General features: G+C 39.9%; 1 protein-coding gene across 1 annotated transcript in view; it reads right to left on the bottom strand.

Annotated features, from left to right (window-relative positions):
- LOC149200448 (Pseudouridine synthase family protein) overlaps positions 1-13,664 on the bottom strand; it is a 395,994-nt gene that overhangs the window by 145,086 nt on the left and 237,244 nt on the right. The window contains exons 6-7 of the mRNA XM_089402743.1: positions 10,869-10,947; positions 10,606-10,688 (exon numbers count right to left, since the gene is read on the bottom strand). Coding sequence (XP_089258869.1) covers positions 10,606-10,688; positions 10,869-10,947 — 162 coding nt within the window. The remainder of the gene's footprint in view (positions 1-10,605; positions 10,689-10,868; positions 10,948-13,664) is intronic.

Here is a 13,664-nt window from a genome sequence, read left to right on the forward strand (position 1 = left end):
GCTTCTGCCCACAGGAATTTTGGCATATCCTGATCATACATCATGGCCCTAGCTGCTTCTACAATAGTCATGTTCTTTCTTTCTACTACCCCATTCCGCTCCGGATTATATGGAGTTGTCCACTCTCTTTTGATGCCCTCCTTAGCGCAAAAATCAATGAAGTCTTTATTGACATATTCTCCACCATTATCTGAGCGCAAAACTTTTATTTTCTTCCCAGTCAGATTCTCCACCAGAGCCTTGAACTCCTTGAATCGACAAAAAACCTCATCCTTGGTTTTCAGAAAATAAATCCAAGTTTTCCTTGAGTGGTCATCAATGAAGGTAAGGAAATACCCGGCACCACTGAGAGCTTTAACGGACATAGGTCCGTAGATATCAGAGTGTATCAATCCTAGTACACTCTTGGCCCTGTGTTTGCTCCTAGGAAATGCTGCCTTTGCATACTTTCCTGGAGCACATCCCTTGCATACATGATCTCGTTCCATACTCAGATCTAGAACTCCTGTTACAATGCTCTTGAGAATTCTCAGAGCTCCATGGTGCAAGTAACCCATTCTTCTATGCTATAGTTCGTTCAAGTCCTTGTCTCCATGACTGCCTATTAGTGCCATTGGTGATTCTAGTTGTAATCTATACAACCGATTACTTTTGATCCCAATCTACACTTTATTTTCTCCTGATTCTATTTGAAAAACTATGGTACCCTTCTCTACTGGAGTACACTTTGCCTTGTTCCCCATAGTGATCTGAAAATTCATCTTCTCTTCTCGATATTCTGAGACACACTCCCTGATTCCCGTCATATGCCACGAAGCTTCACTATCTATATACCATACTTCTGATGATGCAGCGCTAGTCATACACGCCACTTCTTCTTCCAGCCTGGAAGCCAACATAGAGAAATCGAAATCTCTTTCTCTTGTGCAATCTTCTGAAAATCTGTGTGAGTCCCTTGACGTGGATGCCTCTGCATCGTGGTCTCGACCCATAACTAATTTTCCCTTTCTGTCTTTGATTACTCGCTCTGATACCATGTGAAAATTCTATCACTACAGCAACTGATTTATTTTTCCTACTTATTCCACAATAAGTTATTTATGAAATTACTTCAATAAACATTAAAATAAATATTGTTGCAGATATCACACCGTAATAAAGAAACAAACATATGCACAAGCATTAACACATTGACACAGACATTTTGGACAACAGTCCTTGGAAAAACCCAATGTGGGAAAACCAGTGCAGCAAGGGAGGATTTTATTATTCAGCAATTCTTCAGTACAACAGGGTGCCAAACTAGCTTATCCACAGACAGAAATAATTCTCCAGCACTTCTCCCAATCCCAGCGTCAGCCTGGCTGACCTCTGCGTGGCTCTCAAACCCTCTGTGTTAGCCCCTGCTTGACTGCGTCAACCCTGGGCCTCTCTGCGTCACCCACGCAGGCCCAGCTAGTGACTACGCAGTCTTCTGTTGCCTCTGCGTCTACCTCTTTTGCCTCAGCGCTGATCTCCAGTGGCTAATCCCGCCTCTCTGCTCCGTACTTGCTACCTCCTGACTGCTCACTAGACCACTGGTTCAATTTCTCAGCTAACCCCGCTCTAGAAATTGAACTAACTGGTCTCCCTCTGTATATTCTCCAAGTGACCCTCAAGCCTCCTCTTATACTTTTCTCGCTGACAAATCAACGGTCAAGATTAAGTCCCTAATCAACAACCAAGATAAGATTTGGCTTGATCCATGACTTTTGGACCATTCTAACATAGTTTTATATTTTTTTATTTTTTTTTTCTCAGTTAAGATTAACCTAAGTACCCACGGGGGATTTGAACCGATGACCTATCGCAAGGAGTGCCTTAACAGCGCACCCAATCACCGTCAATCCAAAGCCCCGTGGGCCTAACATAGTTTTATATTAATTCACATTAATATTTTATTTTCCCTAAGTTTATACTTAGGAACTTCATTAAAAATATTAATTATTTTAATATCTCCCAAACTGTTTAGAATCTACCCAAACCCTTTCTTGGTACTAGAGATCTCATGTGCCTTAGCCTCTCCAGAAATTTTCGTGGCTAGAGCACATCCGATGCTACCCCAAATCAACACTGGTCCCAGGCATCATGAACCCTTGTAAAGAAGGGGTCCACATGCTCCCCTTTCTGCATTCTCGTGCATCTCAACTTCTCCTCCAAGTACATCTTCTGCTACTTGGAAGATCCTTCGTATAGCATAGCTAAGGCTTCCCACATCTGCCAGGCAGTATCCTTGTCGGCTATATGGGATACTACATGATCTCGAACCCCGTCGAGAATGATCTTCTTAGTCTTTGCCATCTCAACCTTGTACTTCTTAAGCGGATCTGCATTGGCAAGTACAGCTACCACACTATCAATATAAGTTTTGAGATCATGCTCATCTAGAAGGCAAGAGATCCTAGCCTTCCAAATCACATAGTTGGAGGCTCCCTCCAACCGATCTTGATCTCTCAACCCAGTTGATGCCATCTCTCCTTAAAAAGGTCGAATTACTCCCTCTTCTCCTCTGCGCAGCTACTGCCCGGCTATTCACACTCCCTTCTGGAGTAAGAAATCTCGCACACAGCTACTGCTACTCTGTTAGAAAAAATTGAACTTCTTGGCTGAAAGTCCTCTAAGGAAGAAATTCCCTCAGTATGTGTTGTTCTCTCTTTCTGACACTATTCTACCAACAACTGCTGCAAACTATCTGCATCCCAGCTGAAGATCTGCTCTACAAGGAAAATACGTTGCTCCGTTTTGCCTCTGGAAGGCCTCAATCTGGAAATCAAATTTCTTTGTCGACTCACTCAGAGAAATCGATCTTCCCTCAAAACTTTGACCTCCTTGGCCCAAGGACTGCGCTGCCTCTAAGGTTCTGAATTATTGCCTCTGAAGTAATTTCGAACTCCCTTCTTGCTTTCTGCCACTGAGCTCTTCTACTCACGATCTGTCCTCTAATACCATGTGAAAAATCGGTTACCCAATTCCTACTGCAGCAAACTGATAATATTTCACCTACTTGTTAAATTACTTGAACAAGTTAATTGCAGTTTTCTACAGCAAATACTGAAATACATACATTGCAGCCTACACAAAATAATATATTGCGGAAACTAAACATTGCACTGGAGGGAGAAATAAACACACACATCAACTAGTTGTTTTTGGACAATGTCCCCGGAAAAACTCAACTCGAGAAAGCCGGTGCAACAGTTGAGGGTTTTATTATTTAGTAGTAGTTTCTGAGTACAAATCGTTGGATGCCCAAACTGGCTATCTGATACAGAGAAAAACTGGCAAAGAGTTAGTGATAAAAATCGCACACTAATTCGGGAGATTCGACACTGATCAGGGACAGGCTCGCTGGCCCCACACTGCCTTTGTGCAAATTCCACGTCAATCCTAGGCAAATCTGTGTCACATTGTCTGGGCTCTGCGTCGCCTCCTTTGTTGATCTCCTCCTATCTGGAAATTCGACCTTCTAGCCCTCTGGTCTCACACCCCAGCTTCTAGCACTAGATCTCGACTCTCCCAGCTGAATTTCGAACTCCCTTTGAAGCTTTGCATTGCCTCTCTGAACTGCTCTATGCCTTCTCTGCCTTACACTCACTAGATCTAGAAAACTCTCCTCCGGACTACTATCCCTTACCCTCACTACAAGTAGATCACTCGCTCCCACTCCAACAACTCAACGTTGCTACTCTTGAGAAATTCGATCTTTGATCTCTCATTCGATGTGGTCACCAAGTGCCCATCAAACTCCTTATAATCTCTCACTGGAGCTCAAACAGCCAAGGTTAAAACATAATCAAGGGCTATGATTAACTGGGAGTTGATCCTTGTCTTATTCTAGAAGATTCACACCTGATTTAATTAATACCATTTAATTAACCAGATTTCCTAAGTTTAGACTTAGGAAACCATTTAAAAAAAGTTAAATATTTTAATTAAACCATCTCTAGGTGGAATTTTCCCAAACGATTTTTGGGTAGTGGAGAATGCATGTGTCATAGCCTCTCTGCAAAATCTCGAGGCAAGAGCACATCCGATGCTACAAAAATCAACAGTATGGCCCCTTTCAAACCTCTAGATGATGAAATGTTGAGCAAAGAAGCCAAGTTGTTGGCAAGATTAATGATGTGCCTCAGACGAACCAAGATGCCCCCAAGCTAGCCTTGTATCTAGCTGATAGGCATTGCCTTGTTTTAGAGCCTAAATGTGGTTGGTGATCACTTGAGACACTTTGGGAGGGTTGGAAAACCTCTTCTTGATGATGACATCATGTTATATGGTTCACAAGTCACCCATGCAAAACTTAAGATGACAACATGGAAAACATACTCTTGACTTTGTTGCCTCAAAATCTAGCAGGCCTTGTGGAGGGTTACCCTACAAGGCAATCACTAGACCATGTGACAACAACAAGGTAGTAGCGCACTGTCACCACAACTACTACCCCCTGCTCTTTATGGATTTTCACCAATGGGAGGGATCCCGGTAGGTAAGTCACCTAAGAGATGTTAGGTATAAGGTGACCTATAAGATTCTAAGGGAAAGGCACAATTTAGGTACAAGGCTCCAACAATGAAGAAGGGGCAATTCGCTTTCCAAGTAGAGGCCAAATTGAGGCAATGCAAGACCTAGGGTTTGATTGATATGTTGTGTGTTGGGATGACCCAAGGTCAAGATGCCAAGAAAAGGTTTCCAATAATAGGTATTAGCAAGATAAAGGCACATGAAACCTTCAAGTTGAAGCTATAACCAAAATAGAGTTTTATCCTAAGGCGAACAACCAGGGAAGAGAGATTAGGGATGAAAATGGAAGGTATGGCCACCAAAGGGGAATGATTTTGAGGCAACCTCTCAACCCTAGATGTTCATACCTTCTAAGACCAAAAACTTTTCTTCCTAGCAAATTCACACTAAGCCCTAGTTGGTTGCTTGGCCTTAAGAGCATCGAATTAGGGAAAGAGAGAAAATTCAAATTTATAGATAAAAGTTGGTTTGATCATCAAGAGACATGGCAAATGCCTACTCCTTTGGTTGATGGAGTCTATGGAGGTGATAGATTAGCCAATTCTTGCAAAGGAGTAAGGATGTTTGATACCCTAGCACAAACCCTAACTATTGCCTTTGTGAGGGATTAAAGTCACTTGGGAGAGCTAGAACCAAGAATCACCAAGGAGTATGCAACTATTACCCCCTTAAGGTGGGGTCGTTCATCACCCACCAGGGGTTGGGACGTGCTTGGGTTCCTTAATGATGTGTGGGGCACTCAAGGGCCCTAGGAACTAGGGTGATGGCCATGATGAAGGGATAGAGCTCATGTTTGGCTTTTGCCCATGTGCTATATTAAATGTCCCGACCATCTTTTGCATTTTATGATATTCTTTTCTTTTGTTTCTGCTTGTGGCCATGATATGCTTTTAATTTTCTTTTAGCTACATCAACCTCCGGGCAACAGTTCCAAGCCTGACCTAGACATGTGGACAAGGGGAAGGGGTGTACCAGTGCCTTGTGGACCTAGAGAGGGAAGATGATCAAATAAGGCTTGTAATGTGCAGAGGGGAGTGAAAATTGTGAAATGGGAAAACAAGACCGCGCTACCAAAATCGAGGTTTCTCAAGTAGTGCCCCTCCTGAAGCCATATGCCAATAAGGCAGATCTCACGTGACTAGGATTGAGGATTAACCCCCTATTTAAGGTGAGGGAACAAAACTATAGTCAAAACCCTTCTTTCTTCCAAGTCACCTAATAATCCATGCCCAATATGCCTAAGGAAAAATAAGCATAAGCACCCAATTGCAAATTGAAAAACATACCTTTAGGATTGAATGGCCCACCTTCAAACATATGCCCTCAACAGATGGGCGAGGGGACATGTGGCTGCTTCAGGGAGTGGACATCAAATGGCACAATACATCGGCTACACTAGTGGCTATTAGGGGTTGTTGGTTGTGTCGGCTAAAGACAAGTCTAGGAGAAAAATTCTCCTCTAAGGTCACCCACTTTTGGTGGGTAACACCTCCCTAGGTACGAGTGGCTAAAGGTCAATCCTATTAGGTGTTTCCAGCCCCGATAGGTAAGTAACCTAAAAGATGTTAGGTATAAGGTGACCTAGAGGCTTCTAAAGGAAATGCATAATTTAGGTACACGGATCCAATAATAAAGAAGGGGAAATTCACTTTCCAAGTAGAGGCCAAATTGAGGCAATGCAAGACCTAGGGTTTTATTGATATGTTGTGTTTTGGAATGACCCAAGGTCAAGATGCCAAGAAACGATTTCCACTAAAACGTATTAGCAAGATAAAGGCACATGAAACCTTCAACAAGCCCTTAATTTGAAGCTATAACCAAACTAGGGTTTTATCCTAGAGCAAACAACTAGGGCAAGAGAAATTATAGATGAAAATGGAAGGAATGGTCACCAAAGGGGAATGATTTTGATGCAACCACTCAACCCTAGATGTTGAGACCTTCCAAGACAAAAAACTCCTCTTCCTAGTAAATTTACAATAAGACGTAGTTGGTTGCTTGGCCTTAACAGGGTTGAATTAGAGAAAGAGATAAAATTCAAATTTATGGATAAAAGATGGTTTGATCATCAAGAGATATGGCCAGTGCCTAATCCTCGGGTTAATGGAGTCTATGGAGGTGATAGATTAGCCAATTCTTGCAAAGGAGTAATGATGTTTGTTGCCCTAACACAAACCCTAACTATTACCTTTGTGAGGGATTAAAGTCACTTGGGAAAGCTATAATCAAGAATCACCCAGGGGAATGCCATTCACATTTCATATACGAGTAAGGCATGCAATTATGACATCTAGATTCTATAATATTGATTTCCAATAAATTAGGGCACAATAGAAAAACCCTAGATCATCAATACATTCCATACATTAGACATAAGCATAAAAAATATTCAAAAATAGGCACACTTACAAGATGAAATGCATGAACATTCCATTATCAATCCAAGACAACTTCTCCAAAGTCAAGAACAAGTTCCAATAGCCAAGTATACTCCATAGCTCACATCTTGCCAAATAATAAAAGAGGTTGAAATTCTCCTAAGAGAGGTTGAATTGTCTAACATATGATGATGAAAATGAAAGACTTCTCCTCTACTTGTATGAGGAGGAAGAGTCATAATTACTAGCCTAAAGCCAACCCAACTAGCTTAGACATAAAAGCAAATAAAATCCCACATGTGTGAGCTTTAAGGCCTTTAGGATTGAGATCATCCATAGAAGAGGCTCCAAATGCCAAGCATTGGTGCTCCAAAGTGTCAAGTGTGATGTAGAAGCACCTAAAATTCATCCTTTGAGGGTTGGCCCTCAAATCTTTGTCAATGGCTCTCTGTGGTCCCCAAAATCAACCTAGGGCACCACAAAGGGGTCTCATGGGTTTCCAACTATGAAAACGTGTCCATCTTTGCTCCAACACTGAGGGCTTTCTAGGTGAGACTAGCCCTCTCAAGTCCCTAAAGGTGAGACCATACTCATTTGGGCCCTAAATCAGCTGCCCTCCCTCACAAGTTGCTAAGGCCTGCCTGGGGGCATGTTGGGTCCAGGTTTGTCATCCTGAAGAATCCATCAAATGCAGTGCAAAGTGGCAAAACGTTCTTGGTGCAGGAGCTGCCTAGGATTAGTGTGATGTGTTGTTGTTGCTTGGGGACCGAAAGCTCTCAACGCTTCACTTGTAGGTGCCAATATACTTCTCTAGTGACTGGGTACCTATGGGTAAGGTGCCCTGGTCATGGGCTACTGAACCACTTGACAATCACAACATAAAGTCTAGTGAAAGCGACCAGTCATCAAGGACAATAATCATTATTGCATCTAAGTGAACCAAGCTTGAATGTAATGGGCTATTTAATACCTCAAATAGGGATTCCATTCCAAAATCAGGGCCTTGAGCTCGTAATGGTGTTTCCTCCCTAATGATTCTTTGTTTTTTCTTAATCAAGGATGTTGGTATATAACCAGCGTTATTGGAACCGGTGAAACCAGCTGGTCCAACCGATCTGGAGGCAAAATCTGTCTGAATCAGTGCTTTGGACCGTTTTAGGTTGGTTCAGTACCAGATTGGACGGTTCAGTATGGAACCAGCCATTTTTCACCGAACCTGCCAGTTTTGTATAGTGTCATGAGTTGTGGCTATGGACCACCATAGCCTATTTTTTTTAAATCAATAAATTAGGTTAATTGCAAGCATATTCCATTTCACTCAACCTAGTAATTAATGGTAATGAACATTACTGTTTCAGGATGTTTAAGAGTGGTTCCAACCTCATTGGATTTCATCAGACTTAACAGTTTTCAGGATTGGCAAAATTGCAATGTTTCCATTGGATATTGTCATGTATGAAGATATGGAACTGGCATTTTATCAAGAGCACCAAGCTCTCTATGTACATTGTTGTTGGAGACATTGATTGTTGAACTCCTCTGTCATAACCCTAGCAAAAATGTACCCTTCACTCAAGCAAAATCACTGAGTTGGCATGTTAAGCTTTTTCTATTTTATTTCAATGCTCAACGGGTGATATATGAACATAAGGTGCTACTTCAGTTATTGGCAACCTTATTTGCTGTATACATGAGAAACTTTGTATATTTGTGTATAATGATTTAGATTCATATGGATGCACATGAATATATATGTTTTGTTTCAAAATCTGAATATTTTATGTATTTTTGGTCAATTGGTTTTTCGGGCCTTTTTTTTTCCGGTTCTGGTCTAGTTCACATTTTTGGGGTTGACCAGTTTGACAACTGGTCCAGTTCTGATAACAATGTACATAACATGGCCCTTTATTATGAGTCCAACGCAACCATCCTCTGTTTATTCATTCATTTTTGATCTAGTGCATCAATACACAACTTAGCACAGTATTATGAGACCAGCCTGGCATTCTCTTTGGCCCTTTAAAAAAATAGATTTAAACCAGTGTTCCACGGGGACTCGCCCCCCCCCTTAGGGGTCTAGTTTCCTCGCTCCCCCGTGCTCCGGGGACTTGGGGACGAGTAGGGGACGTTTCCCCACGCTCCCAAAATGGAGGAAACTCAGGGGGACGTGCCAGGGAAACGTTTCCCTTCCCTGAGGGGACGTTTCCCCACGCTCCCAAAAAAATGGCCTTGCTTATAGTTTATGATTTAATAGACCTAAAGTGGTACAAAGCTACTCATGTTCTGTATGGGGATAACGTGCTATCTTTTGGTTCCAACAAGCATTATTTTAGAGGGTCAGTATCATGGAAATTTGTTGGACCATATAGCACGTACATGAATTTTCCCTTTTAAAACTTCTCCTTTTTTTCTCAAGTGATGGCTGGATTACAGTGGGGAGATAACTGGAGTGACAGGCAAAGAATATGAGACATTCAGTTTGTGTTTTTACTTTGCATGACATTTGACATACAAACTATGGAAGTAGCACCTATGTCATGTGGGAAATAACTGGGTGGACTATAGACTAACATGCGTTTACTGCAAGCATGAAAAAATACTATGGGCAGCAAGAAATCTCAGGAACTGTCGTTATATATGAATTTATACAGTTACAAAATTTACACAGACCACAGTTGCTCAGCTTGAATTCTCAGGTCTGAAAATTATTTTCACCCCTGAAATACACTGCTAGTTTGAAGTTTGAACTGCATGGCATTGCTCTAATAAGGTAGACAAATTATCCATGCCATCGTTGGTCACCCAAGTTGGTTTGCAGATGGTCATCCTGCAGTCAATGTCATTTGATAGTAAACTGTCAGAAACTCTTTCATGTGATCTTCTCATCTCTCTTGGAACTAAAACTCTTCTTTCAGCATATGGTGTACTGTCTACATTATATATGATATAACAAACTTTCTAGCTGTTGGATCCAATACAGCTGGACAACCCATTGTAGTTGCCCCTTCTACTGCCAATACAGTGTTCCTGATCTGTCCATTTACCTTTTCACAGAATTCAGTGGCTACCTTATCAAGCTGAAGCTCTCCCTCTGTCTGACCAAAATCTAAATTAGAATTTGACCAAGCTGAATTAGAATTTTAAATTTATTATTTTATATGATATTATAAAGTTGGATAATGTCAAATGATATTCATATCAATGATCATGCTTTGCAGCTTTTCAATTCAAACCAAATTGTCATAGTGGACTCAATTAATAAATTATATTTTATATTTATAAATTTTTAAGACCCTGACGCTCCCCCACGTTTCCTAAAAAATGGTAGGGAGCTTTTGCATAGGCCGCTCCCGCGTCCCCTCGCTCCCTCGCCCCCTCGTCCTGGAACCTTGGTGGAACATTGATTTAAACATCAGAAATTTTGATCTAATCAAAGCACTTTCGTAAAGCTATCATACTGCTTCTCCATAAATTTCATGCACCAAATTATTTCCTAGTACCTGGAATATTGGAACTTGCAATGTATGATTTCAGACCTAACCAAAATCAACTGTATTAAACAGAAGTGTAAGCTTTATGACAACATAAGCAAGGGCCAAACTAAACTACAGAATCACTCTTGTACAAATATGAATACAGAATAGCAATGACCCTTGTAACAGAGTACCTCTTCCCGAAATCGGTCAGCTGTAGAAGAATTCCTGGCAAAGATGAGAAGCCCAGAGACTAATCTATCTAGGCGATGTATTGCTGGTAGATAAGGCTATTCTGTCAAGATGAACTATTGGGGTCCAACATTTAGCAGATTTCAAAGAAAAAAGAACTACAAAACTGGTAGAAAGATTTCTTCATAATTTTGATGAGACTGAACTTTTAATTTCAACAAAACTTTGAATTGAAATATTAAGTGAGAATAATTTCAATGGATACGGAACAAAGGAGCAAGTCCATGCTCTGCCTGCAAAATACCCATAACTGTGTTCTTTCGATACTGCCCACATGGATGTACCTGCAAATTTCAATTTCAAATCACTTAATTAATGTGATAAGAAAGAACAAAAATTTGTATTTAACTTGACTGCTATATTCTGACAGTATTGCATAAGAGGAGATGTAACCTAATAAGTCTAATGTTATCAGAACCACACTGGTCACCAAACAGTGGACCCCTAAAATTGGAAACCATTCAAAATCAGACCAGAACCAGGAAAAGAAATGGATGACCAAAAAACACAAAATATTCAAATATTGACAATATATATATATATATAGAGAGAGAGAGAGAGAGAGAGAGAGAGAGAGAGAGTAATGGGCAACCTTGTGAATCCAGACCATTAGACACAAATATGTAAAAGTATATATCAAGTAATGGTGCACATAACCAAAATAGCATTGAGTGTAATCCATGTCTGAACCAAAATACATAAGCAAAGAGTCTCTCAATGGCCTCTAGAGTCCAAAAACACCTCCTAGAACAAATAACTAAATATAATAAAAATCATTCCCTATATTGGGATCATCATTGATCATCGGTATCATCCTCTAAGCAACAAAATAAGGTAGAAAAAGCTTAACATGCCAAATCAGTGATTTTGTCTGAATGAAGGGTACATTTTTACTAGGCTCACGATAGAGGTGTTCAACAATCAATGCTGCTAACATTGAGGTACAGGAGCTAAGTAATCTTGACTAAATGCTACTTCCATACCCTCATACATGATAGAGACCAGTGTTGATTTTTGTAGCTCTAGCAAGTACTTCTGCACAGCCCTTGTGTCTAGGCGTGCAGAAGTCGCCCACATTCTCCTTGGAACACTTGCTCTAGTGTGACCAAGTTGCTAATGTAACTTGGCCTAAGTCTAACTTAGGTTAAGGCACATATTAATATGTTGGCCTATTGAACTAATAGAAACTTAGGAAAAGTAAAGTAATTTACTTTAGTAAGTTTTAATCTTAGTTGATGATCAAAAGTGCGAGGAGATCTAATCTCAATCGCCAATCACTTTGAGAACAGGGTTAGGGTTAGGGATTTAGCTCAATGTAAAGTTACAAAAGCAAGGTTGAGGAGAGAAGAAAGACACACAACAGCAGCACAAGATTGAAAAAGGCATCTCAGTGGGTGGTGTGTTGGGTCCGAGGGTAAGCAGAGACGTTGGATATCTGGATCTATAAGAAAGATCGAGTAATGATCTAAGGAAAATATGTTGGATCAGATCCAGGTTATTGTAGTTGTATTCTAAGTCACCAGGTTCGAGTTCGAGTTCGAGTTCGAGGACCATGAAATTCGAATAAAGTTCGGCAACTCAAATTTTGTCGATAAAATTCGACATAAAATTCGACATATAGAAATTCGAAAAAAAAAAAAGTATATTAAAGATAGAGGGCAGATTTATACACTTATAAAGACTATCTTATTGTTAGAAATTATATTAACTGAAATATACTTCATATTCAGCTATGGAATACCCATAAATTTGACCAGGAGGGAACCATTATAAGCTGGAAGGTCTGCGTGTTATTGTGTAACGAGAAGATAAGCAAGAGCTAGTACCTTATCCAATAATGGAGTCAAAGCATAATTCGATGAAAAGCTTGAAATGTATAGGAAAAATCAGCAAGTTATGTAGCACATGAAAATTGCTAATGAGTCAACCATATTGACAAAGAAATAATGAAAATTTCTAAAAGATACCATTTGATCACCAACCAAAATATGATGTAACCATCAAAGCGAATAGAACAGTAAACAGTCATCAAATAAGAGTGAACAGCAGCCTTTATCTTCATTAGCAGTTTTGGTTACATCAAGTGATTAAGAGGACTGAATGCCTCTCAAAATACTCTTACTCAAAACACCCAAAACCCCCACCAAAGAAGTTTAAACAGATCTGAAAGTACAGATATAATTTGTGTTTAAAGTTCAGGCCAGCATTGACAGATTTATTACAGCAATTGTTGTATTCAAAGGACAGCCTTGCAATTTCACATATATTGACTCAACATACCTGGAAACATATCTATTTAGTGCTGGTATATAAAACCTGAATACCTTTATCACTTCATGTGAATCCTCAAGGCATGAAAAACAAGCACAGATTCTAGAAAATATCCCAAAAAAATTAAAACATGATTATAAGAAATCCTGTAGGCTGTAACTTTGTAAGCAACCATTCATAACTATTTTTTAAAGATAGATTGGCATAAAAAAAATATACAAAAACAGCAAATATATGCTAACTTCTAAGATATTTAATTAATGAACAGCAAATATATATTCTTTTGGCAGTTCAATGAAAAACTTTGCATTATAATTTATAAGATAAAAAGAGAGTTTAAACTTTAAACTTTAAAGTAGCAGCTAGCTTGGCAGTTTTAGGCTCTAGCAAATTGTTCATGCAAAAACTAAACTAGAAATCTAAAACAGGAACACAAGTTTTATTCTTGACGTTCCTATTGCCCACTTGTTATATCAAAAAGTTCTATGTCATCAAGAGCAGTATGAGATATGAATCTGCTAGATGCTTCAGCACCAGATTCATCAGCGAATTCCCTGTCACTATCAATGTACAAATCAGCATCATCCATTGTTGCATTTGGAACAGGATCGATCCACGAAGTAGAAGAATTGGATGACTCTTTAGCCACATTCTTCAATGCCAACTGCAAATTACTACGAACATAAACAAGATCCTTTAATTTTTGAGATGACAGTCTATTTCTTTTTTT

Source organism: Pinus tabuliformis, chromosome 2_1 (genome assembly GCF_031772625.1).
Source record: "Pinus tabuliformis cultivar Carrire ecotype Pingquan chromosome 2_1, CPIR1, whole genome shotgun sequence".
Classification (NCBI taxonomy): Eukaryota; Viridiplantae; Streptophyta; class Pinopsida; order Pinales; family Pinaceae; genus Pinus; species Pinus tabuliformis.